The 26,937-nt window shown below is 41.1% G+C and overlaps 1 protein-coding gene across 1 annotated transcript in view; it reads right to left on the bottom strand.

The window, feature by feature from the left end:
- Positions 1 to 1,270: 1,270 nt before the first annotated feature.
- Positions 1,271 to 26,937, bottom strand: part of sema3c (semaphorin 3C) — a 42,248-nt gene continuing 16,581 nt past the window's right edge. Inside the window, exons 3-18 of the mRNA XM_022749281.1 lie at positions 24,071 to 24,231; positions 23,323 to 23,385; positions 19,667 to 19,786; positions 17,499 to 17,589; positions 15,792 to 15,911; positions 15,532 to 15,674; positions 15,330 to 15,444; positions 14,735 to 14,804; positions 12,435 to 12,579; positions 11,572 to 11,794; positions 9,961 to 10,049; positions 8,619 to 8,660; positions 8,221 to 8,378; positions 7,207 to 7,274; positions 5,654 to 5,784; positions 1,271 to 3,953 (exon numbers count right to left, since the gene is read on the bottom strand). Of these exons, the coding sequence (XP_022605002.1) occupies positions 3,531 to 3,953; positions 5,654 to 5,784; positions 7,207 to 7,274; positions 8,221 to 8,378; positions 8,619 to 8,660; positions 9,961 to 10,049; positions 11,572 to 11,794; positions 12,435 to 12,579; positions 14,735 to 14,804; positions 15,330 to 15,444; positions 15,532 to 15,674; positions 15,792 to 15,911; positions 17,499 to 17,589; positions 19,667 to 19,786; positions 23,323 to 23,385; positions 24,071 to 24,231 (2,162 nt within the window). The 3' untranslated portion in view covers positions 1,271 to 3,530. The remainder of the gene's footprint in view (positions 3,954 to 5,653; positions 5,785 to 7,206; positions 7,275 to 8,220; positions 8,379 to 8,618; positions 8,661 to 9,960; positions 10,050 to 11,571; positions 11,795 to 12,434; positions 12,580 to 14,734; positions 14,805 to 15,329; positions 15,445 to 15,531; positions 15,675 to 15,791; positions 15,912 to 17,498; positions 17,590 to 19,666; positions 19,787 to 23,322; positions 23,386 to 24,070; positions 24,232 to 26,937) is intronic.

The raw sequence follows: 26,937 nt of genomic DNA, 5'->3' as shown, positions 1-26,937 counted from the left end.
AGAAATGTACATGAATTTAATCTTGCACAAATGTTCATATCCTTTGCTGAACCGTGTCTTCGAAATGAATAAAAGCTGAAAAAGTGAATTTTCATTGGGTGTCCAATCCCTAGTATCCTTACCCTGCACCAGGCTATCAAAACTGGTCTACATCCCCCACGGCCCAAAAATACAGCTGAGACTGTCCGGCTGCTGCTGAAACAAACCTCTGCATTGTGCACACTGAAGCAAAATTATTAAGTTTCCTCTTTACCTTGAGTCGCCCATAAATCAAAGAGAGTAATAAAAATGGGCTGGGGGATGATTACACTGTGGTTATGAATGGTACTTGGGTTTGTTTGGTGAGAAAGCAGTATTTCTGCCCAGCGGGAGATCTCTCTTTGGTTTTATGGGTTTTAAATGACCCTCAGCAGACTCCTGGGTGTCTTTGATTCTACTGTATGGTCTCAATCTTATATTTCACACATATGAGGGAGTGTTTCATTGAAATGAAAACAGACACAAGTCTTCCTCCTCTTTCTGTGGATGTGCAATTTGCAACATTGGGGTATTTGAAGTACTGTGCACTGATCTTTGAAATTTAGGAAGTGAGTTTCTGTTTGAAAATCTCAACCCTGCTAAGCTAACACATATTAAACTCGCACATTTTTCCTGCATGTAATAAGAATAGTTTGACAATTTCTAAAATACACTATGGTTTGTTAGTTAGATAAGATTGCACTCTTGTGTTTTTATGATAAATATAAAGCTACCGCTCATCTGCCTGTTAGTTTAGCATAGCAAAAAGACTGTGAACAGAGGGGAAACACCTAGCTAGGCGCTGTCTTAAGGTAACAATACCCCCACACAATCCTCAGTAAAACCACAACCTGATGTTTTAACTGAGGTATTATATGTTAAGGAGACAAATTTTGTTGCTTCAGGACAGAACCAGGCTGTTTCCCCTCGTTTCTACTCTTTGTGCTATGCTAAGCTAAACAGCTGCTAGCTGTAGCTTCATATTTACCGTATGGACCTGAGTGTGGTATCAATTTTTTTGTCTAATTCGCTGCAAGACAGCAAATAAGCACATTTCCAAAAATGTCAAACTATTCCTTTAAAGTAATATAATAGGAACATTATCATATACATACCATGATAACGCGCACCATGGTATCTATAATGCAGACAGAGGGATGATGAAGTGGCCAATAACAGAAAGAAAAAGTTCACATTTTGATTAATTACAATAATAAAAATTGTCTGACAATAAAGTATATGGTTTTTTAAATTGAGATTCATCTGAACAGATTTATTCAGGCTATCATGACATTAATAAATAGAAATACATATGTTTCATAACACTGAAATTACACTGAGTTGAAGTTGACATGATGCTGGTCACACAGTTTTATTAAACGTGGGGCAGAGATCTGTATGAGGGCAGGTACAACTAGAAAGTCTTTTCTCAAAATGAAAATAATACTGTATATCTCTGCAATTTGCAGATACAGTCAGAGTTAGTTGGTGAAATATTTAGAATTTATGTACACAATGATACACTTTAACAAAACTTGGCACATTAAATTAAAAAGACGAAACAAACAAACAAAAATACTCTGTACACAAGCAACAAATAATCTATCTACATTTACTACGCTTCTGAAAAGGTCTATTCACATATGTCAAATGGTCTATCTCACAGACTATCACTGACAGTTACTACTTCTGAATTAAAAGTATGTCCACTTTGCTGTGCAGGCTGTAGAAAATGTAGATCGAAAGAAGGAAATTGTCATTGTTGACTATATTTCCAGGTATTACATTAACATCCATTGTTTACTGTTCCTAAAGGCAAAAACTAAAATGTGCATATCTGCTAGTTTGTTTTCTCAAATCTAATCCAGGCAAGAATTAAAGTAGTAGTTTGATATGTTGAGAAACATGCTTATTTGCTTCCTTGCCACGAGTTAGATGAAACGACTCTCATATCTGTGCCAAAGAATGAAATTATAGCTAGCAGCTCGTTAGCTTATCTTAGCATAAAGATTGAAAATGGGGGTAAACAGCTAGCCTGACTCTGTCCAAAGGTCACAAAATCCAGCACAAAAAAATATATGGTTATGGGGGTTATGTCGTGGGCTATATCTTGGATGGGGGAGTCTCAGCATTGACGTCAACACTTAATGTGGGGGATTACTGTGCTCAGCCAATAGATAGCAAAACCTCAAAGGGTAATTTTTACACTTGACTTTTGTGTGAGCTTTACAGGTGCTGGTAGGTAAAAAATAGATAAAAAATCTTTAGACAGGGCCAGGCTAACTGTTTCCCCATTTCCAGTCTTTGTGCTTAGCTACTCTAACTGTCTGCTAGGACCTGCTTTATATTTAGCGACTGAGAGTCATATCAATCTTCTCATCTAACTCTCTGCAAGAAAGTAAATAGGCTCATTTCCCAAAATGTCAAGCTATTCCTTTGAAAGACGTTTAACATTGCTGATGAATTTCTATACACATGCTTCTGTGCTGGATAAAGACATTTATGATACAGATACAATATGCAGCTGAATTACAGTGAGGCACATTCTCGTACATGTACGTCTGAGTAATAGTAATAAATATAGGACAGATCATTTCAAGGTGTGTGCAACAACTCACACTGTATTTAATATTCTACTCAGTATCTTACTACTACTTCTGTTTGGATACATCAGCTCCGGATGTAAAGTTGGTCTTTGAACGAATAACTCTTTAACCTTACAGCACTGTAATGTAACACTTTTTATTCTGTGCTTGGTATGAACAGTGCTATTATAGACAGTATGCGAGGCTGTCAACATATAGGAGAAAAAAAAGTGGTGTTTTATTAACCGACATGTGCCCATTGACTGCTGTAGTTTTCACTGAATAGAGAGAATTTTGTTAGTTAAAAAGTAAAAATTCAAATGTGAGTAGAGTCTAGTAAAATGCTACTATAACACTTAACATAAAGGGAGAGAGCACTCACTGTCAAACATGCATCCGTCTCCCTTTTGTCCCTTTTCAATCTCCTCTGTTTATTATCATGATGTTAAAAGGACCTCCCCACTTTTTTCCCCCCACAAAATACAAATCCACCATGAGCCAATATCCGGCCGGTCCAATTTCCTCTCTGATATTTAAAATATGATACACATAGTTGCGTCTCAGAGTGTATTATCATAAGCAATATCAGCCTGTTAGAGGCCACAGTTTATTAGTGGCACTCATAACGGGGCCACTTCGTTTGTATTGTGACTGCGACAACAAACGAATGGCTTGTGGCTGTCTGTGCGTGTGTATTAGTGTATGTCACAGCCACCTGGTCACAGTACCTCATGCAAGAAGAAAAACAAAAAAAAAAAAGAAGAGAGATATTGGAGAATGAGAACTCCCCACACCCACCTCCACGTCTTACTGTACATCCACAGTGGAGCTCTGCAGTTTGAGATGAGAGGATTTTTAACTGCTTGATAGGATTCAGGATTAGAGGAAGGTGTGCGTGTCAGTGTCTGTAGCTGCCAGCTGCCTGAGTCACACCTCTGGGAGGTGATTCCGCCGGTTGCGGCTCTTCCTCCGATCCAGCAGGGGCTTCAGTTTGGCCAGATCCCCCCTGAGAGGCCCAGGCGGTGGCTGTTGCTTCTGCTGCCTCTGCTGGAGGTTCTGGAGCTCCTTCCTCTCTTTGCAGTATTGTTGTACTGCCAGGCTTTCCGCGGGACTGAAGGCCGCCAAAAGGACCTTAGGGTGCAGAGAGCTGGCCCACGCCCACGGCGACTGCTGTTTGTCTGTTAGCATGCTCACCATGGCCTCGCTCAGCACGCGCAGGCGGATCTTGGCGACGGTGCGTTTGAAGCTGTTTTCGGTGGTCAGGCAGTAGTAAAGGCCCTGGTCGGACAGCTGGACGGAGCGGATCAGGAGGCCGTGCTCCGTGGAGAGGACACGGTCGCTCAGCTTCACCTGCAGTTGGCACAGTTAAGTTGTGTCATAACCTCATCCACATGGTTTGTAGTAGAGAATTGGACCAGAAAACCAATTACACTTTCAAAGTCAAAATTAGGTAGAAACACACGTGAGACAAATAAAAGGAAAAAACTGAGAGGAAATATCATGAATGCAGAAACCAAACAGCATTCTCTGCCACCATCATTAAATCACTAAATGAAGGAGTATCCTTTGGAAGAATGTTTTTCTATCCCTTAAACATAGTTTGAGACTTGTAAGATCTATGTCAAGGAGCACTGAAGCTGTTCTGGAGGTCTGTGGAGGCCCAACAGCTTATTAATGCACCTTACTAACACATTATATGTTGGTTTTTCCTTTAATGTGACACCATTCTGTACATGTGTTTTAACCAAAAATACGGCCCTGAATCATGTTACATCACACATGATGGAGGAACCCCTTTGGTTTCATAATAAAAAAAGAAATTACATATTTCTCCATCTTCTGTTCTATACATACTACAATAACTGAACAGTTTGAATTTTTCATGTCATGGCTCCCGAAACCCTGAAATAATCTGATGTATAGATGATTAAAAACAATTGAATGGCTGTGAGTTTTTAGACAGTGTTTACTGAGATTTGTCTTGTAGGTCACAATTCCATAATCTTTACTATAAATGGCAAAACTTTCTGACCTTTTCTGAAATTTTTACATGTGTTCACTGCTAAGAATTGGCAGTTGAAACATTTGAAATAGTTAAAGTTTAAGTAGCGGTCAAAGTAAAATTACTGAAAGAAGCTGACAATTCAGTTTAAAAGAGTTGAACTGTCAGTGGAAAGAAATGAAACTTGTTGTAGACATGAAAGTCTGAAAATCAGATTATGTAAGGAATATGAATTATTGTGGCCTGTATCCTGGATTTGAGTTATATTAATGTGTGGTGTTTTACAGATTGGGTATATTTATATGGGTGACTGCATGAATAAAAAGCCTTTAGCATCATAATTCCTTCAGAGAAAAGACAGATTCTCATGTCATACATTAATCCTGTTTTTCTAAAATAACTATCACACTGATCTGATGCTGTTTACTCCTTTTCTACATTAAAATCAGCCTGGCTGTAGTTTGGAAAAGACAAATGATTACACAGTGTACAACTAAAGTGATTTATTTTACAAGCCAACTTCTATTCTCATAAAGAAATGGCTATAAAACGGCCATTACTCTCAGCCTGCTGCACAGAGGTGAAAGCTAAATCCATAAAAGATATGTCTTTATCATGCAGACGTGCTCTCTTGCCCCACTTTGTTTAATTCTTCACAGCCTTTCAAAGTGCTCTCACCATTTAAGGGGTGTCAAATATTTGGAAAATGTTTCCCCACTGAGAATCCAGTCATTAGTCAAGGTACATATCATGTTTGATCTGTATCACTGCTCATTATGATGCTCCGCTGCCAATAAATGTTCACAGTGTCACTCCTCAGGCGATACAAGTGCTGATCAAGCGTGTGAGCTCATTTGATTGCTTTGACATGTTTAATGTTTGATGAAATATTTAACGATGTGAGACGCTCCCTGTAGATCAGGAAAAAAAAAAAAGACATTTAATCAGTTCTTCCTCGAGGGATTTTTGGCTCCACTTTAGCTTGTTACATATGAGGCAAACGCTGGCTGTGATGTCGACCTTTGACCTCTCTAAATGTGAAACTGACCTCTTTCCTCCTGTCATTGTCCCTCTGAATGAGCCAGCGAATAGAGGCCTGGGGAGACTTGGGAAGACACTCCAGGAAGGTGGTGTTGTTTTTCACACCGTACTGCGTCATCTCCACTGCGTTTCTGTAGGCTGTCACACACACACACACACACACACACACACCCCCACACACACACACACACCCCCACACACACACACACACCCCCACACACACACACACACCCCCACACACACACACACACCCCCACACACACACACACACCCCCACACACACACACACACCCCCACACACACACACACACCCCCACACACACACACACACCCCCACACACACACACACACCCCCACACACACACACACACCCCCACACACACACACACACACAGTCGTGGGAGGCACATCAGACGTCACTTGCTGACAGACACAAAGCCCACAGATGGACTCAAATCTGTCTCAAGTCCCAACAGTGAGAGGGAAATGTTGACACAGAGCTTAGTCCGGACATCTGCAGCACAACCAAACTCCACCCAGTTTTCCTCAGTTTTTACAGCCTAACAAAACAACCTTTCAATGCATCGTACCAACTCAGTCTCGTCTCATTTACCGTGTCATTTTTGTTGCAGCTAAATGGCTCATCACTCAGCTGGATGTGCGACAGGGTTGTGACTAATTAGTGGTAATGGCCATATGGTTGGTTCCCCGAGCTCGTGTTAATTTAGAGATGTAAACTGCTCACGGAAATGGAAGACTCTAGGGAGCAAATCCTCTCCACTCATTAGACTGCACCCTGCCAGTCGACTGAGTGAGTTTTGAAGGATGTTGTGCGCTACCTGGACTCACAACACCCCAGAACGCACACGTAAACAGGTGCAGCTAGCTAGAGCCTTGGTGTAAACCACTATGATTGTTTTAATTTATAAATAATTAATGCCATCCAATGAGAACATATTTTTTTACAAACAGAACATTTGTCAGTGTATGTCTCAGTGTTAATCTGATGAGGAATGACACATCTTACATAACTATTTAAAGCTGAATTACTTTTTTGTCAGTTAAGGACAGAAGAAACTCAAAACTCTAACATATTAGCCTTTTCCCCCGACTTGTTTTAGCTCCATTTTAGTAAACCAGCTACTTGCTTTGTCTGCTGTCTGTCTGCTGGGCAGGTAGCAGACAGTGGGTTAATCAGAGGTTTTCTTATAATATAATAATAATAATAATAATAATAATTATCTTTGTTTACAGTGCACTTTTCAAAGACTATGTTACAAAGTGCTTGATAAAGACAGCAAAAAGTAGAATCAATAAAACATTTTTTCACTGGGAACAGCCGTTTGCTGTAGTGTGGTTGACAACAGCAGAATTTTCAAGCCATAATATAAAAACAACTAGCTAAAAAAAAGGCTAAAAAACAGTATAGAAATGGGGGAAATTGCAAAGTTGGGGGAAAATTCTCTTTGGGGTTGTCACTAAATTCAACACCTTTCACAATGCATACAGTCATTTGTCCCATTGTTATATAAAAAAAATGATAAGTGCAGCTTTAATTACCCTTTAGATTGAATCCTCTGCATTGAGTGAGTGGATTTCCATGCATTATGTCCTGCCTTCTGCTTCTCCTAAAAAAAAAACAATAAAACAGAAAGAAATAACAATAAGCATAAGAACAGTATGAGTAAATACAGAAAAATACACAATCATAACAACCTTCATCCTCTCATATTAAACTATGGAGGGAGCACTCGCTGCCAAAACAATATGAGGAAAATCTGACTGTGTTATTCCGCTCTGTGGTGCACAGTCATGTACAACAGCTTGAGGAAAGGATCATGTAAACAGCTGACACATTTCAGACACATTTTTCCACAGGAAAACAGCGGCCGTGCTTTTGTTCTGTGACCAAACTAAACTTGACCTGCGTCTGACTTAAAATAGCAGGAGACAGACAGCTGGTGCTGAAGGAGACCAGAGAGGTGTCAGTTTAGAGCCAAGGTGTCGCTCTTACATCCTTGTCTGTGTTATGTCTAGATGGAAGGAGCGCAACAACAAAAGCTGCATTAGTGACATGGCTTACACTGAAGTGCTCACTGAAGGATTCCAGTCACGTTTGGCCTCACAAGTTGTGGAGCTGCTCTTTTTTTATTCTTGTTTAACATGTTGCTGTACATCAGCTGAATATGACTGCACGTGGTATATTGATTGATTTCATATTTGTTGTATAAATGATGAATACTACTTTGATTGGCTATAAGAGGCTCAAAACCTCCCTAGTGAACAGAAATACTGAATAGCATCTGAAAATCTGCACTATGCTCATGTGTGTTTAACACTAAAGTCTTGAATTGCTGCCTCCATGAATGGACTCCTTAATCAACACTTGTCAGCAGTTATTAACACTGAAAAAATTGCGTTGGGGCTTAAAAGCTCTTACATAGTCTTTTTTTTACACTGCCAAGAGAATAGTCCTTACTGGACACTAAATACCTCCTTGCATTAAATTTAAAGAAACTGAATACTAGCACAAAACCACAGTTATGAACCCTAAAACTGTAAACCTTTGTGTACCTTTTGCCGGTGGGATAGAAGCGGGAGCAGCTGAGTCCGTCCCAGGCACAGTAGGGATCTCTGGCGAGGCAGCAGTCAGCACAAGCCGAGCCATAAGCGTGACAACGGTGCAGGGAGACCTGTGAGACCCCGAACTCCGAGCTGACGTACAGCTGTTGCTGCAAAGTAAACAGTTCAAATGTCAGCCGCCCTGTTTGTCTTAATAAGTGGCTGGCTGACAGGAAAATGAGGCAGAGCGCCGAAACAATTATGGCTTATTATTTCCTTGCCTTTGGGAGGCTTATCATGCACAGGAGGTTTCTGTTTCGGGCATTACATAGTAGCCACGGACATTGAATAACACATTAAAACAATAAAACTGCACTTAATATGTCAGGGAACCAAAGTAGAATACTTACTTTTTTTGAGGATATTCTCAAGTTTGTAACAGGAGCTTGGTTCTGAAAAAAAGCACATACAAGGACCTGGTTCAGAGCTTTTAGACATTGTTGACAATTATTTCTACACAATTTTTAAAGGACCAGTCTGTAGAAATGAGTGGCATCTAGGGGTGAGGTGCAGATTGCAACCAACTAACTACCCCTCTGTGTAGGGGAACCTGTGGTGTAACATAGAAACTTTGGAACCGGTGTTTGGTATGTACGGTCTGGGCTTCTGTAGAAACATGGCAGTCCAACATGGCAGGCTCTGTGGAAGAGGACCTGCTGCCTATGTAGATATGAAGGGCTCATTCTAAGCTAAAGAAAACACGATTCTTGTTTCCTGTGATTATGCAACAACGAAAACATTATTATGAATACTGTATTCCATTTCTGCCAAAAGAGTCCCCTAAATTCTACACACTGGTCCTTTAAAAAGGAATATTAGGAAATACATGTATTAGCTTTCTTGACAAGAATTAGGTGAGAACATTGTCCGTAAATATGAAGCTACATCTAGCAGATGGTTAGCTTAACGCAAAGAATGGAAACAGGGGTTAACAGCTAGCCTCACTATAACAGGTGCAATATCTGCCTGCCAGCACCTCTAAGCTCACTAATTAACATGTTATGTCTTATTTGTTTCATTTGTGTAAGTGTAAAAACAAAACATTGTGGATTTACGGGGGGTTATCTAAGCTAGGTTAACCGCTAGCTATTTACTGTAAGGATGAGAAAGAAGAAATATTGATGTTGTCTTCTAATGCTTGGCAGGAATGATTCCCGAAATGTTGAACTATTTATTAAAAAAAAAAAATTTTTAAGCATTGAGCAGCTTATCAGGCTTTCCTTAAATAAGAAAACGTCATAGCAGAGAAGGTAGCCATCTTGGATCAGTTTCTTGCCAGATGTATTCAACTTTTTGAGAATAAATCTTTTCTGATTCAAGCTGCCCTTCTCCAGGTGCAGTGGAAGATCAAAGGAGTCATGGCCTTTACATCTGATCACAGGCTGATGACAATTTTAGTGATTTCAGCTAAGATAAAAAAAATAAAATAAAAATAAGCATATGCAAAAGTTCACTCAGGTCAACTACCAGACTCTTGCAATATGTTAGCATGTTTCCCATCACTCTACGCTGCACTACACTGCAGAACATCCATCTCCTGAATGCCACCCTGCCCCTGTCTGTCTGCCCCTGGCTTTGTGTTGTGGCCAAGCGCGCCCTCCTCCTCCCTGCCTTTGATTTTGGGAACAAAAAGGGATGAAAGTGAAAGAGAATAAAAAAAAGAAAGAGAGGGGAGAAAGACAGACAGCAGACCTTAAACACTTCCAGCTCCTCCAGGATTAGATCTTCATGTAGGGAATGATTGCTTGGCAGGACAATCACCTTCTGTATTGTACCTTTGTCTGGGGGCAGAATACAGACACACACACATGTGTTTAACAACTGTGTGAAACACATGCAGCTACACACACTTAACAAAGAATGCCCAGAGATGTGTGGAACTAGAGTACAACTGCTGGCGAAAAAAAATAAACTCAGAGTCTGTTTTCCTTCCCCAGTGTTTGCTTTTGAATTAGCCATGATAGCCATGACCAGTTTCAATAGCAAAATCAACTGTGGCAGGAGCGGGAGTGGAAGCTCTTAAGCTCGCACAGGGGAGGACAAGGGCCACGAAAAGGGCTAAATGCTACACCGCCATCATCAATAAGACTGTTTTGTCCGGGGAGTTGGAGCAGCAGATCGGGGACAGTAACAGCTCCTGGAAAGGCCTGATAAGAGCGTCTCCCGCATCCTTGAGACAAACCATCACCATTTCGGGGGCCCAGTTATGGTTAGACAGCACTGGCTTCTCTTCAAGAATCCAGGCAGGAGTAACAGAACGGCGAGGCTGCCTGATAAACACAAGCAGCTGTTTAAGAGAGTCCCAGAGTGGCTCGCTGAATGCAAACATGTGCACATGTGGACACACACAAGCACATATGCATGCATAATTATGCACACGCACACACATATTATTTTGTTTAACCACAGCGTTATAAGCACAGACATACCAAACAGGTATGTACATATATACATATATATATTCTACACTGGTTTCTCTTGAAATGTCACTGGAGCAACATTTACTCCCATAATCAATCTTTAAAAACATTCTGTCTTTTATGTGAGATAATGATTTTTCCAATAACATGCAACAATATCTTGAACGGCTGGTTGTCAAAATTGTCAACTTTTTATTAAAACAAACTCTGCACACGCAAGTGAAATGATCTCAACCCACTTTCCCCTGATCTAATAAAAAAGTTCAAAGTCCTCTTTTTTAAAAAGGACCTTGTCTTGTCACTTTTCTATGACTTATTTGTGGCATACTTTACGCTGCATGCTGTGTCATGCTGTCATGTCTCTGTTTTCAATTTAGCGGCCACACCCACTGTGCACTATTCCCTCTGTTATCTGTTTATCCGATAACCAGCTGTGGCAATGGGCCTCCACTCGACAATCATTTACTTATGAAAAACCTCAGATGGCTCATGAGAGAGGAGGATTGCTTTTTCTGTTTGAAATTTTGTTTTCTGATATCTAACCTGCCTTGTTCTTACAGGATTGCAGTGATTGTTGTGGCGCCACAGCCTAAAGAGAGGACTATTACTATTTTAGTGTGCTGATAACATGATCCATATTTATCACCTAGAGAATGGAATCTGGTATTGATTTGTTGCTTTTCTTAGAAGAAGCAACAAAAGCCAGACTATAGGTGGAGTGAGATCATTTCACTTGTTTCTGAATTGTATTTCAAGAATAGGATAAAGGAAAATATATAGTTTCAAAAAACAAATCTTTATGAAAAAAAAAGAAAAACCTTCTCATGCTGGTTTGTTGTAATTTTAACGCATAGAACTTTTGTCTGTGGTCATTCATTCATACCTGTGCCCAGGAAGAGCACTTGGTAATTGCCATCAGCCGCCATGACCTGGTCCACAGCCACTGATGTGTATTTGTAGTCAGCGTTGGTACGAACCACCAGGGGTCTCCTCCCCACTGGGTAGATTGGGTTGAACATGACTGGATGGTTTCGTACGAAGGTCACCACGTCGTCTGGGAACTCCTTCGTTGTTTGAATGTCGGGTGTAAAAGCTCCACCGGGACACTGGAGAAATTAAGTCTTGTCATTGACAAAATATAGTACATGTATGTAGATAATAGACAGCAATATGTACGGTTTGCTGATAATTAATCTAAGAGTTCCACAAGGGTCGAGATTGGGGCCTCTGTTTATTTTATATATTAATTTAGTTCATACATCAATTTGTGAATTTGTGTCAAGGATATTGGAGTCTTAGTACATACACACACACACACACAAATAGTGTCCACAGTGCATTGCAGTTTTGAGAAAATATGTTACATTATAAGGCACTTGAAAATGTACATCTGTGCTTCTATATCCAGTTAAGGGCAATACCTAAAGAACACAAATGTGTATTTCACTTTAAATACTGTGAAATTCTCTGGTAAATGTCCTCAAATATTTTCACTTTGAGAAATTATATGGAGTAGGAATACTTGAACAATATGAACTTAATGGGTAATACTATGTTTGGCTTACTGCCATTGACTGTGTATGAATGTCATTTGCTGTGTTGTTGTCACCCTTTGTATAGAAAAATGTTGTTAAAGCTTTTTCAAGCATCATAATTTTGATGATACAACAATTTTATGTGAATTTATTTTAGAATCATGCACTGAAATAACCAATAAATGCATGTATGACCTAAATATGAACTCACAGTTCCAGGCCTTGGGTAAGGGATACGTCCCTGGAACGCCACCCACTGAAAATTGGGCCCGTCTCTGTGAGCGAAGGGCCCGTTGAAGACTGTGAGGATGTCTGCCATGTTGTACACACATACCGCCGAGCCTTTAAACACGGAGCTGAGGAAATGAGATGCATATTTCCAATGAAACAACAGTGGGAACTTACTCTCATGACGTTGACACGCACCCAGCTAAAATATTCTGGGGTTGTTTATTAAGGTCAGTGTTTCTGAGGATGTGCGAGTCATACAGTCTGGGTGGAACTGCTGCCACACTCCGGTGGGGACGGTTCCTATTTCCCCCTCCTTTATCTGATGTGGTTTGGCCCACTCACTTAAAACTACACTGCTTAACACATAAAAGAGGCTTTGTTGAAAAGAGGAACACAAGCAGATTGTGTGAAGTGAAGACAGAGGAAGAAATGCAATGTGTAGAGTGGAATAACACTGAGCTCAGAGAAGTCAAGGACCTCACTGTTTGGTTTGGCTGTGATCTGTGAGCAAGGATACACTACTGTAGCCCTTCTATGATCCTGAGGTAACAAGTGGTTTGAAGGCCTGTGGAAGTGTCACCCCCGGTCAACCAGAAGGATTTCAATTAATGTAACAACTGAAGGTCGCAGCACAGGCAGGGGTGAACCAAACACAGGTTCAGTGAGGGAACTTAAATTGATGAACTGAAGAAAACCAGGCTTAAAGACAGATGGATGGAGTAGCAGATGGGCAAGCATAGAAAACAGGATACTACACAACGGTAGCAGGCACATGGGGAAACACACTGCAACATAAGCACATGATCTTACAAGGAGCTGGTGGAAATGGATGGTTTAAGTACTGGCTGGGAAAATGAGGAAACAGGGAACAGGTGTGTGAATGGGTGGGGAAGCTCAGGTGATTGAGAATATGAGACAGGTGAGCAGGTGGATGTGGCAGTCAGCTGACCGGGACAGGGATTAAAGTCTGAGGACATCTGGTGGCAGGAGACAGAGCCCAAAATAAACAAGGCAGAGAATATTAGCAACAGTAAGAGTAGGGATAGTAAATCCAGGGGAGCGAACAGGAGAGCACAGAAACGAATCGTGACATAGAGATCAGAACAGATGGTTCAAGTGACCTTTAAAACAGTTACCACAGAGGTTTATATGATATGTGGTAAATTTTTCTCTCCTTAATTTGAAATGTCAAAGATGATCATGTTTAGATGACGTTCATGATCATTTTGAAAGTAAGTAGCGCTCAAATTTAGACGCTCTGGGATTCACTTAAGTTATAATAATCTTATCTTTTTATACTGTTATCATTATACACACAAACCTTTTACAGGTGCTGGATCAAACACTTTAACAAAGGGCAGAAACAGAAAAACAAAGTGTGCCCATGTTTTCTTCAAGTATTGCTCTTATCAGGTCATATTTGTCAGAGCTTCTCTTCATCTTTTGAACTTTCTATTTTCTTTAAGTGTTTTTTTTTTCTCTTACTGGAACTAATTTTCCCAGATTGGGTCAACAGCATCCCATCTGGCAGCACAGGTCTTTTTCAGCACAGTCTATGTAAAATACTAAACATAAGGCATCAATGAGACTTGTAGCATATGTATGTGAAATGAAAAAAAAGAAAATCACATCTGAATTGAAACGTGTCTAATAAACAAATTTATAGTTATATTATTGTTTTTCTTCAAGGTTCAAGATCAATATTTTTATTTTCAGCTTTTAGTTTAAAGTTTTAGCTTCTGTCTTTCAAACACTCACAACATTATCCCCCCTCCATATATGTTTATGTAACTGCTTATCTGTCCGTGTGTCCAGATAAAGCTGAAAGCGAAAAATGACACTCCTTGTTTTTTTCCTCTGAATGCTGAATAGCGAGTCTTGGGTTTCATTTAACTGTAAAAATGCTATAATTAAACTCTCTCTGCTCTCACAAATCCTTCTGTCTACTACTATCCATGCACATGCAACGATGCAACACATGTTCTGTATCAATATGCGCTATGATGGTATCTCTTGCACACGGTCAGCAAAATGGTGCATCGCTGCCTGTGATCATAAGGAAAAAACATCAAAACGAAGACCATCTGGTGAAGCCACTGGGACGCTGTAAGTGACAGTCCATCATCTGTATGAGCCGTTCTGCAACATGACACATGACGTCTCTATGTAACAGGCCCTTCGACGTGCACATCCCCTCCCGCTGATATCCAGAGAGTAATTAACATAACCACCGAGGCCTGCAGGAATGTTACAGTTGGCTTCGTTGCCATCGGCTCTTACCTTGTGGATGTGAAGACTCCAAACACCAACAGGCCCTTGGGCTGATCGGTTTCCAGCAAAAACACATTTTCTGAAAGGGAAAACACACGTAGACAAATGCACATACGTGGAGAGAAAGGTGTGCAATACTTTCAATAAATTCCCTGCATGCCTTTATCACCTCACCCCTGCAGGTAAGATTGCCAAAGAAATGATGCATGCAGGAATTAATAACTACACGTGCTGACAGATAGAGTGTGATGACCCTGAATGGAAAAGCAGGCCTACACTTCTGTGAGCTGATGTTTGCAGTTTTCAAAACTGGAATAATATGTTCATGAACAAATACAAGGAAACCAGAAGCAACAGAACAATTATGAAAATTGACGAAGGGATAAAGTCCTAATCCAGACCAAACAGCAGAGGCTTCAAGGATTGTTTATGGAGAAAGCAATCACAGGAAACCATGGAACAAAAAATAGCACAATTTTGGGAATTTTAAAAAGTACAGTTTTAAACTTGTTTCATGCACCATGAAACTAAAATGGAGCTTGGACAGTCAAATAACGAACAGAGGAAATATATATATAAAATATAAATGTGGTGTTTCACTCACCAAGTTCATCAAAGTGCGTTTCGGTGCCGTCCTCCTCCAGAACTGAGCACACCATCCTGGCTTTGAGGAAGGTGGTCCATTTGTTCACCAGGCTCCGCTGGCCTCCGATGTCGCTCTGCAGGCAAAAGGCCGCACATAGCAACTGGAAAACCCACAAAAGCACACAGTGCTGATTTATTTAGGCACAGACGAAGGAACTTACTGGACACACTCTGGCCACCATCGTGTGGATATTTTTAGTATTTCCATTATTGTCTGTCAGCCTCTCGCGGAAGAAGAAATACAGTTTGGCGTCATTGGGGTCTGTTCCATCTGGTATCAGGTGGGCATCAATGAAGATTGGTTCTGAATGGAAGATAATAGCAAATTGAGATTTTTAGCACTGACATCAACACATTAAAAAAAAGGAATCAATAAACAGCATCTGCACTCAAAATCTTGAGAGAATGAGTGTGTGCTCACCACTGAGCCATTTAGAATTGTGCTGGTCTGTGCGCACTGCATTTCTCTTGGTCAGGCTCCTGAAGATGGCAGCATCTGTCCCCATGAAGTCAATGTACATGCCTGAGAACAGCTCCTGGTCTATGAACACACACACACACACACACACACACACACACACACACACACACACACACACACACACACACAAAATGAAAAAATCCACAATCTACTCACAAGCTTTACACAGCATAAAAAATGACCATATATGCTTTATGCTGATGCAGCTTCATAGACAATTAAAATACAGCAACACTTTATTGCATGACCCATAAATAATGCTTGACTTGTTCATAAATGTTTCCAGAATAAACAGCAGGTTTACAGTCTGTGTGTGTCCTGCTGCTAATAATCCACTCAGACACTCTACACAGATCAAACATACAGATGGGAGATGAGGCTCGGATTTTATCGAGCCGACCTCCGATCATCCTCGGAAGTTTGGAGTGCTGCATCACAGCTTCCATACTGCTAACTTTGACCTCGACTCTATTTGGCAGAGCACCTACCCCCCCCCTTCCCTCCCTCCTTTAGGTTGAGCCACCCTCCCCCTCCCTCCTGGGCATCTCTGAAGTCGCTCACTAGCTGGCAAAGCTGCTGCTGCTGCTGCTGCTGCTGACATGGCAATGCTCAGGTGTCAGAAAGCGGAGCTGAGGGTGCAGTGTGTCGTCTTTAGACGTGTCAACAGCCACCCAGCACGCCTCGACCAATCAGAGATCAAAGGAAAGAGAATTGAGGAGGGGGAGGAGGAGGGGCGGAGGAGAGTGTGTTAAGGTTGAACTGAAATTTGAATTTTCCTCCTTTTTTAGAGTGAGAAAATTTAACCTATAATAATACGTATTGTGAATATATTCGTTTTTCAAAACAGGAGAAAAATGTTTTGGGACATATTTGCAGGAACAACATCTATAAGCCTCAAGCCGGGAGGTTGAAGGTTGATAAGCTGTGTGCTTATCCCGTCATGATAACTTCTACAGGTATCATAATTATGGATTCTGTCGTGGATATTTTCCTCTGTCTCCTTCAGCAAAGCAAAGACACAGGACAATCTCCTCTCTGACTCTTCTTTTAACCCTCTCACCCCAGTCAACATTATAGAGGTAGCAAGGAAAACACCTGCACGCTGGTACAATAGCAGACTTATCTCTACTATCTCTGGCAAACCTTGAAAGATAACAGATTTGCTTCCTCCGCAGGTGAAGATGATCCTCCTCTTCCCCACCACTCTGTGTGTGACTTATTGAATACATATCAGGCCAAATATCTATTACATGAACATCACAGTTTCCTTGAACAGCTCTCGACTTGAAAATAGTGGCTACATCAACATCCCAGTTGGAGTTACGACTGGAAAGTTTTGATACATCCAGCTCAACCTGGCTCTAAGTAATGTGGAAGACCCTGAAAACCTCACATCTTACAACAGCCAAACTAGACTGTTGTTCAGTGTAATAAAACCCAAATAGAAAACTCTCACGCAAACCAACCCTGAAGTCATACAACTGTACTGAGATATCTCAAGATGTGAATGCTCACTGGCTGGTAACATGACCATAATTCCCATATGGCATTTGGCTAACAACACGTTTACTGTTAACTGTTCACATTTGTTTTTTAAAGGTGATAAAGACTCTGAGATCGTGTAGGAAGGAGGAAGGAGGCACCTACTGAGCATGACAGAGACTGTATTCACTTGAGGATTGAAGGAGCACCTCCCTTTTCCAGATTCGGTCCTCGAGTCAATGTGAAACACTTGTTCCTGTCACAGAAAAAAAGAAAAAAGAAGAGGAAGTCAGAGATTTTGAAGACAGTTTAATATGATAAGTTATTCAGTCTGGTGAACTCTGCTAAAATAAAACTGCATGTGTGAGCGTACCAAATGCCCTGTAAGCTACCCCTGCTCACGTTTCTGTCCCTATTGCTTTTAAGGAAGCACAAAAAGCAGTCCTGGCCTGCTCTGCCGTCACTGGCCCGTGTGGGACAATAAAAAAAACATTCCATGTGGGAGGAGAGGAGGAATTTCCCTGTAAATGCGTTGGATAATAATTCCTCCATCTCAGGTGGAAAGGCTGCCAAGTTTCAACTCCCCTCCTGGTAGCGGACTGGATGGTCCAACCTGTCTAAATTATAAGGTTTCTGGGCCCATCCCTATTCAGGTCTGGCCCGCGGTGGTGTTGATACTTCCTTGAGCATGAGTGACGTCAGCCCAGCAGTATTTTCTCAGGAAAATGTTGCTGTTTGCCAAGAGGCTCTGGAGGTGGACTGAGTCCATCTGGTAGGCTCTGTCATTAAGCTCTACAATACAGAAACTGTCCATTTTTAACAAGTAATTCGATGTTGCAATGAATCTTAAAGGGCCCCTCCATTCAAAAATGTGTTTTGCTTATTGCTACTTCACTTGGGTGTTTGCAAGATCACCACTTGCGTAAAAGTTTTAAGTAGTTTATGGCACTTTTTTGGGGGAAAACCATATCAGACAGATCATTAAGATCAGATCATTTTTATGTGTCTTAAAACATATCAGGGAACTTTAAAATTATCTTTCTTTCAACAAATGACAACTGTGAAAAAATGAAAGGGAAGCTTCTCTGTAAACAAGTGGAATAATTACACCTTATAAAAATTTAAAGACCAAATAAAAATCTAATTGAGTTCAGTAAGATGGATGTTTTATTGCAGCGTATGTTTCACTATGTATCTGAGGAGCACTTTCAAGAAGTAAGACACAACCTCACGACACAAAACCACTGACACATGCAAATAACCTGTCTGGTGCAGCCATCCTATCGGGTTTCCAAACAACATAATAGTCTGGGGCACGTTCTCAGGGCAAAGGTCCGCGCTGTGAGCTCGGCGTCAACTTCTCACTGCAGCAGCTTGTTATACTTAACAGATCCCTTCTCCTCAGACACTGACATGTTTGAGCTGAGAAACTGCAAACTTTAAGTGCTGACTTTCAAACAAAAAAAAAACAAAAAAACAAAAAAACAAAAAAAAAAAAACCCAAAATGACAAAAGGCTCTGCAGTGCGGAAAGAGCCTGGTTGGAAGCTCTCTCACTCTGCCTATTAGTGTTTGGCAGCGGTCGGCAGTCCGCGGCTGCATGTTGTTCACTCAGTGAGCACTTTTCTCCTGGAGGGCTTCCCCGCACTCACTTCCAGAGCTGTGTGGCCGGAGATGAGAGCGCAGCGCCTAGAAATCTGCCCCCCATCCCTTTACATTAGAGCTCCATTTTCTCCCTCTTATCCTCAGCATCTCCTCTCATGTGGCATCAAACCGATTACATGAAAACTTTGCTCATATAAAATTCTGAAGTCTTTCACTTTTTTTTATTATCACATGGTGACACTTGTAAATTCCTAGCAGACCAGTAAAAGAATAGAAACAATCACTATCTGATGCTGCACATGAATTTAAGATAAGATGTGCTGACACTGTGGCAATTTCATATGTGCTGGTTGTCATCCAGTAATGTTGCACTTCTTCCAGTAGAAAGTCGTGTATAGAAATTACATTTATTGTATGTTTTGAAATAGATAAAATCTGCTCAAAAAATATTTCCATATCTCTTGAGGAATTTTGTTAGCTTTACAAAGTCTCCTATCACCAAATCCCCTTCAAATTATTTTAAATTTAATTATACTTTATCTTAAAATTTAGCAATACAGCTGCTAGATGTTCTTATTTCAGTTTTGAGATCATGTTAGTGGTTTAGTAATATTCTGCAGCCTATAGTGTCTCCTAAAATATTTTTAAAAGCCATTGTCCCCAAATTGTGGTTCATTCCCTCAAGAGTTTGTTTCTTTAGTGGAGTGAATCTGTCGTCATGTGCCCCACCTCTGGTCTTCGGCCCCTGTTGATGTAAACGCAGACGGGACTGTACGCTCCGCTACCACACATGAACAGATGGGTTCTGTTGTAAGGCTGCACCACTCGGATGAAGTTCCCACAGCCGTGCTGGAAAACACAGATAAACAAATAGACATGTTAAAAGTTCAGTAGGTGAGATGCAACAATAAAAATGTCACTCAGATTCATTCGATAGAAAATGTTAAATCTGCAGTAGATTGTTGTGAAGAGACCTTTTATAAGATGATCGTTTCTTGCACCAGACTTTAAAGGAGCTATTTGTAGGTTTTGCTATTGCTACATAGCCAATGTTAGCATTAACTATTAATGCTAACAGCCCTCACTGTGTCCAAGAGGTTACATTACGCCCTCTGAGCAGTGTTTCTTCTTCAGGGTAGACTGGATGCTACAGTGACCCGGTATTGGAAAGTGATGAGACAGTCCAACCGACTGAGGCTAGCTGGTTAGCATGCTAACTTCAGCACATGAAACAAAGTAATAGAAATAGAAATACAATAACTAGCTAATATTGGTTTATAATGTGCATTAATGATTCAGTTCGTTGGCTCTTCTTCGCTTGTGGTACCTTTACAATAGCTTAGCATTTTAGCCATTATCTCATGATCTTAACTTGTATCCACAGTGGCCATTATTCAGCAAACATTACATAATGTCACTTTAATGTTATTTAACCAAAAAAGAAAAAAAAAAACAATATGAAAAGCAGATGCCTCGATCAATTCTGCTGCAGACATTATGGCACTATAAAAAATAATGACTGTTTTCATATTGTTTTAATCTCAGCTATGACACAATGCACTGAAAAAAAAAGACATAACAAAGGATAAAGTTTATTTCCTGGTATGCAGCCAAGGAGAACACCACATCCAGAACCTGTTTATCTCTCCTGAACTTTTTCCATATGAGGGAGTAATTCAAACTTATCTCACTTGTTATGACGCGTGAACAGCCACATACAGCACAATCAAATGATCCCACAGCTCACTGGTCTGGTATTAAGGCCAGTGGAAAAAGAGTGTCAGTGGTATATGTGATATATCGAGGAAAGACAGATTACTGATCTCCATATATCTCTGCTTCCACTTCCCCAACCCAGCAGCAGCAACAGCAGCAGGAGTGCTGGACTTGGTGGCTAATTAAGCCTGAGCTTGCAGCACACTGGTGGAGAAAGGAAGATAGAGAGAGGGGAAAGAAGTGGGGAGGAGAGTTAGACGTATCTAGGGAGCCGCCAGGAACTTGGCCATGGCCGCAGGAATGGCAGCTGCGGCAGCTCACGGTCGGTGCACAGCTCCACTGAGAGCTATCGAAAAACAACTGAATTTTCACCCTCACACACCCATTTCTGTTATTTATCTTTCTATTCTTTATCTCTCTCAATGTGTCTTGCTGTCTCCTCACTTTTATCGCAGATTCATCTCATCACCCTCTACTTCAACCATCACACACCAACAGGGTCTGGGGCCTGCAACCGTATCTGATGTCAGTCTCACAGAGCCACATATACAATGAATATATATACATATACATAGTCGTATCCTGTTTTATTTTCCTCTCGTGATACAAACGCAACCTTTGTGACTGTGCCAAATAAACAGCATCCAGCCTCATGGCCTCAAGTTCAAGTGCTGACCATGCTGAGTTTAAAGTGGTGGCTTTTGAGCGAGCGGCAAACAGACTTAATCAACCTGGCTCTATATTCCTCCTCATGTGCCACCCTCCGGCGCAAACAATGTGCGGTGACTCCGTGGAGCTCTGCTTGACCACAGACTCTATCGGAGAAGAGGAACTTAATATATACAGATGGGGCGGGTAACCATAACAGAAGCGCTGGGGGCGGACTCTGATTCAAATGAAGAAACTCACGAGAAAGAAGACGGCTATTATGGATGAAAAAATACACTGCGGTAAAAAACAGAGAGGACTCAAAAGAGTTGGAAAAAGTGACCTGAAAAAAAAAGAGCAAGACTGAAACGGAAACTGAAAGTTTTAGAAGCAAATCTGGCAGAGCTGCATGCAGGAGAGGGGATGACAGAAGGGGGGGGGGGGCGACACAGCGTGGCTCCACACAGAGATGGCTCACCCAAATATTTGTGGGAGCCTGTCTGCAGCAGGCGGTCTGTGACTCAGAGCAGCACAAATCACTCATTGACTGGAAACAGCTTCTTCTCTATTTCTGCAACAGCGTGTTCTACAAAACCCTGGCTCTACTACCCCAGCTGCTGTCAGAGACTGGAGAGATGGTGTAAGACAGATGAGCAGCGCTTGTCCTGGTGTGATGCTTTTTATTTTCACTTGTACTGCATCTTTAAATATCAGGCCTTTAATGTATGTAAAAGCTTACTTAAAAACTAAGCCCTTATTTTCCTCCTCTATTCCCCTGCCTTCTGCACTGCAGTGTCTATAGGCAACTGTGCATGTGCTCGTTTCAGAACAACCCAATTAGAGGGAAACAGAGGCGGAGGGGAAATCAGTCTTCTGAGTGTAGCTGTATGTCTTCATTAAATCTTGTTGCAGCTAACAAGTGCTGCTCAGAATCAGGCCGGGTTATGAAACCTCTGCGTCAATGAGCTGTGTCCCATTTGCAAACTTTGATTCTGGTTTATTTTTTCTACAGTGCTCCGTGGCCCTCAATCCGCCCACACTTCACTCTCGTCCTGACAAACGGCGCCGATGCCAGGAGGACTCCGAGCCAGTCGGTGACCCTGCAGACATCTGCTGCCTGTAACACATGTGGTTGGACCTGACACAAGCTCGCAGATGGGAGAGGGAAATCCCAGGAGGTGCACACTACATGCACGATTCCCCTGTGGACCCACTTGGAGGAATGGATCTGGGAACAGCCGGCAAAAACCTTTAGTCTAGATCTGGACCATCTTGCCCAAAAAAGCATGATGGCTAGTTTTCTAACCAGTTGGACTGCTGTGAGTTCAGCTTTTCATTTGTAAGAGGAAGAATGTGTTATGTCTTCACAAAATTACATAGCCTTGCTTTAAAGAATGTATGAAAGTATAATTGAAAAATGAAGCCAGCACTGAATTGCCAAAAACTGCAATTTTGGCTCAAAAAGTGAGTCAATCCCTGTAAACTCCCATATTAAAATGCCTAAATTTATAGCAGAAATAAACATGTTTAGAGCCTGGTACTGGTGCGGTTTGGGTCTTTTCCCCCTTCGTGACAACTGTATGAGGGGTGAACTTTTATATACCCTGTTTAAATTTTCTTAAGGCTTAAAGTTATGCATAATTGGGGGCGTGGCCGCTTTGAGTGACAGGTGGGTGAGCGTATGCTTGCCACAAACATGTATGCATGCACTGAAGTCTCAGCTTCACACGCACCCCCTTCTTTTTGCCGATTTTTGGAGTTAGGCCAAGTCAGGCTCTGCCAAGATGGCGATGGCAGAGCAGCCCACTCTGAACTTCAAAACCGCTCTCCAGAAACCTAATGGTGACGTCACGTGGCCTACACCCTTTTTCATTTACAGTCCAAGTTTGGAACTGGCAGGAAATACTCACCAGCGACTAATTAGTTACTTTTGTTATTTATTATCATTATTTATTGTTTGAATTGTAAAAAGGCCCCAAGTGATCCAACATGATGGTTTTGGATAGTTTTACTTTTCTTACCGTAGGATCCTTGCCTGCCATCTGGCATTCCTCTATCTTGCTGGTAGATGCAGGCCAAAACACCTGGTGGTAAAAAAGAAAAACAAACATTTAAAGCATTTAAACTGAAAATTGGGCAAATAACTCCTGGAAAGCAGTGAGAGATTTACTGAGAAATAAAATGATTATGAGTGAGCTGAGGTTTGAGCATATCCTGCTCATGCAGACAGAAATCACAGGGAAACATTTTTTTTGGAAACTGAAACAAAATGTCCTGAAACTTTCTGTTTGAGTGTCAGTGATTACAGCCGACTACCGGCTGTGGAAAATGTGTGTGTTTTTAAACCTGGGAGAGGCGCTTAAAGGTCCAGCTCAATGAATATATCAAGCAATTTACTTGGACAAAATGGATGCGGTGCGGCTCTCCCTAGGGGAGCCTAAATGCTTTTCCATCTGTTTATGCATTTCATGCCTGTCAATTACACTGAAGATAAGTCCTCCACTGCATGCAAAATCAGTTACCAGAGAGCTCGAGCATTTTTATAGCTCTTTTGAATGACCTGAAAATTGTTCTGATCATGGCAAATGTGTGGTAATTTGCATATCATGGCACAGATTAGAATAATGTGTACTGCAGTGGTTTTATGATGTGCCTCGCGTACTGTTCAGTTTAACAAACATTTTATTTTCTCCTTCGTGGTGGCCAGAGAATCGAGATGCAGGTTGCCAGCACTGCATTAGAATATACAAACAAGCATGACCTGCTGACCTTAAGCGTGCCATGGGTGATGTTATTGATGTCCATGGAGAGGACGTGGTCTTTACAGCCCACATACATCCTGTCCTGGTCCTCGTCCATCTGCAGGATCCTGTAGTCCATGGCCTTGTCTGATATACTGTAGTGTTCAAAGGACTGGGAGGCCTGCAGGTCTGAGACACACACGGAGGAAAAATAAGACTGTATCCACACTGAGATGAGATGAGATGAGATGAGAGGCATTTTCTTCCTGTTTCTACTAAATTAAACCCAAGAGAAACAGCTGCACACAAGCCAACATTAATCTCACTCTGATCAGAATAAGAGATCTTCAAATTATGTCCACACTTGAGCCCAAGAGATCTGAAAAGAAAACTCAGTACGACTGTAATATGACTTTTAGGATTTTGCATGCTGGTTTTTAAACACGCCTCAGTTCTTGTAATGGGAGAGCCGAGCCACTGCTGCAAATATATATTCAAGGTGCAATGCAGCAGCAATTTACAAGTATACCGCAGATAGTTATTATCATATATAGTATGACACACAGAAGCACGGCCAGTTAAGTTGAAAAAACATCCATAATCCCTCTCTTGTGTATTAGGAACACATGCAAAAGAGACAGTTCCTGCAGTTAAGATCACTTAAGACCAAGACAAGACCAAGTCAGACCAGCCAAGACTGTGTCCGCATGAAACAATGTTCATTCAATACCAGTCTATTGTGATATCCCTTGGTACAATCATATTAAAATGTGATAGGAACTGGATACTAGTGATGCGGTCAGTCAAATTATGGGTTTACTTAATCTAAAAGGGTAAAGGTTCATATTTCTTCAGAAATATAAAAATGAGGTGTTTTCATAAATTAGACAAAAAGTTGTGTTATCTGTTATAATCTGTACTTCATTTGTAAGTCACGTTGGACAAAAGTATCTGCAAAATGAACACATGTAATTTAAAATAGTGATTATAAACCTGAAAAAAAGAGGTGGCTGAGACTGAGTCAAGTCAGAATCAAAAGGTTTTAATATTCACAAAATGATGTAAAATTAAGATCATTCTTATTTCTAGAAAGATAAAAAGCAGTCTGTTCTGAACCGTACGGACTGAGACTTAATGAACACAGCCTGAATGGCTCCTGAAATTGATCTTACAATGATTTATTGGTAAAGACACTGCCTGTTTCACCTAACTTTCATCCAGTCAATTAAAAAAGAAGCTGCGTCTAGAGAGAACTTGTTGGGAGAGATACAGTATATACTGTACACCGCAGAGTCTTCTCTACTCATTAACAGCACACATTGTTCACACACACAAAGTAAACATGCTCAGACAGTTATTTTCAGCCTATTTGCTCCAGAGATAGAAAACTCTCAACCATACCATCAAAGGCCCTCACTGTTGAAGCCAAACTCATGCATATTTATCAATTTTTCAATCTGCACTGAGAGCAGGCCCGGTGTCGGGGGGGGGGGGCAATGTAGATCTACACCCTCAATTTCCTCCCCTTCACTGATCCTCTCTGGGCTTTCTTTGTATTCCCTCCTCTAATCAACAAACAGGTTGCCTATGCTTTGCTTCAATGCCGTGGGCTAAAGTCACATTTTCATTATTGTGTGACATACGCTTTTGAGGCTGGGGCCTTTTATCTTGAAGGGAAGTGGCTTTTTCTGTGGCACCCCTCACTCTGATCACAAGCTGTTGTTTGGCGGATTCGCCACGTAAAAGCTTGGAGTGTTTAACTTTAAATAAAAGAAAAGTTAACCACTTCAGTTGCAGGCGAGTTTCCCACGACTCTTCACTCTCTACATTCACCATGTTTAGGTAAATCGCCTTATATGGTTAATGCCTTGAAGTAAGAGCGGGGTCTTTTGGAGGCAAGAGCATCATCCGGCACCTAATCAAGAACATGCACACAAATACGATTATGTTTTTACCTGACTTGCCAGAAACAAAATTAAAAGTCAAGGTGCCCTGTCAAGCAGATGTGTGTTTAATAAAAAGAGAAACTTCTAGAGAGAGAGAGAGAGATCGCATCAGTCTCATGCTTCAAAGCTGAGAAGATAGCATCACAGATATCACAGAGAGCTCAGTGCAGAGGCAATATTATCCTAACGCTGGAAAGACCAAAGACGTTACACGCCTTGCTCTGCCAGACTGTGAACCAAGAGTGAAATACTCACTTACAGCTAATTAAAAACATGCAAGGCTCCAAATACTGCCAGAAAAAAATAAATCTATTTTATACATCTTCCCAAAATAAGGCAATTCTGGAAAACCTTTTAAACCACAATACTGAACCTCATCTTTGTACTGGGGGGGGGGGTTAATTTAAACATTCCTCTAGCTGATGCTTTTCTGGAGCATAAGAAGGTGACAGCTCTCATTTAACATGCAGCTGTTTACAAAGGTTGGTCTGAGCAAGAGTTTTTGTTTTACAATCAATCATTATACTAGCTCATACAGGCAGAAATAATCTCAGCGGTTGAGTGAAACCTCAGTTGGGCAGCAAAAGAACCACAGCTTTTTCAGTTATGTAGCCTGTGAAAAAGGCAACTACACAGTGCAAAGCAGCTACACAGGGTTTTCTAGCTGCAGTTACCTTTGCTCAGCAGAGATTTTATTATCAACTCAAACCTCATGACTGCTGTTTGCTTTTATTTTAAAAGCAACTTTAACTAGCTAAAATAGCTTTAGCTAAGCTAAGCTAGCTATAGTGAAGTTAGAAAAGGTTTGTGTGCTAATGTGCATTTCTCATTTTATATATACTGTATATATAAACTTAACTCAAGGTTCACTTACTCTTTTTTTCAACTACTTCCCTTGATATTTACTGAGCCTGTCCCTTGAAGATTGTAGAGATGGAGACTGTGGTAT

This window comes from Seriola dumerili, unplaced genomic scaffold (assembly GCF_002260705.1).
Source record: "Seriola dumerili isolate Sdu_G_001 unplaced genomic scaffold, Sdu_1.0 BDQW01000138.1, whole genome shotgun sequence".
Taxonomy (NCBI): Eukaryota; Metazoa; Chordata; class Actinopteri; order Carangiformes; family Carangidae; genus Seriola; species Seriola dumerili.
The sequence above is the reverse complement of the archived record's forward strand: the minus strand, read 5'-3'. Positions and strand labels throughout refer to the sequence as shown.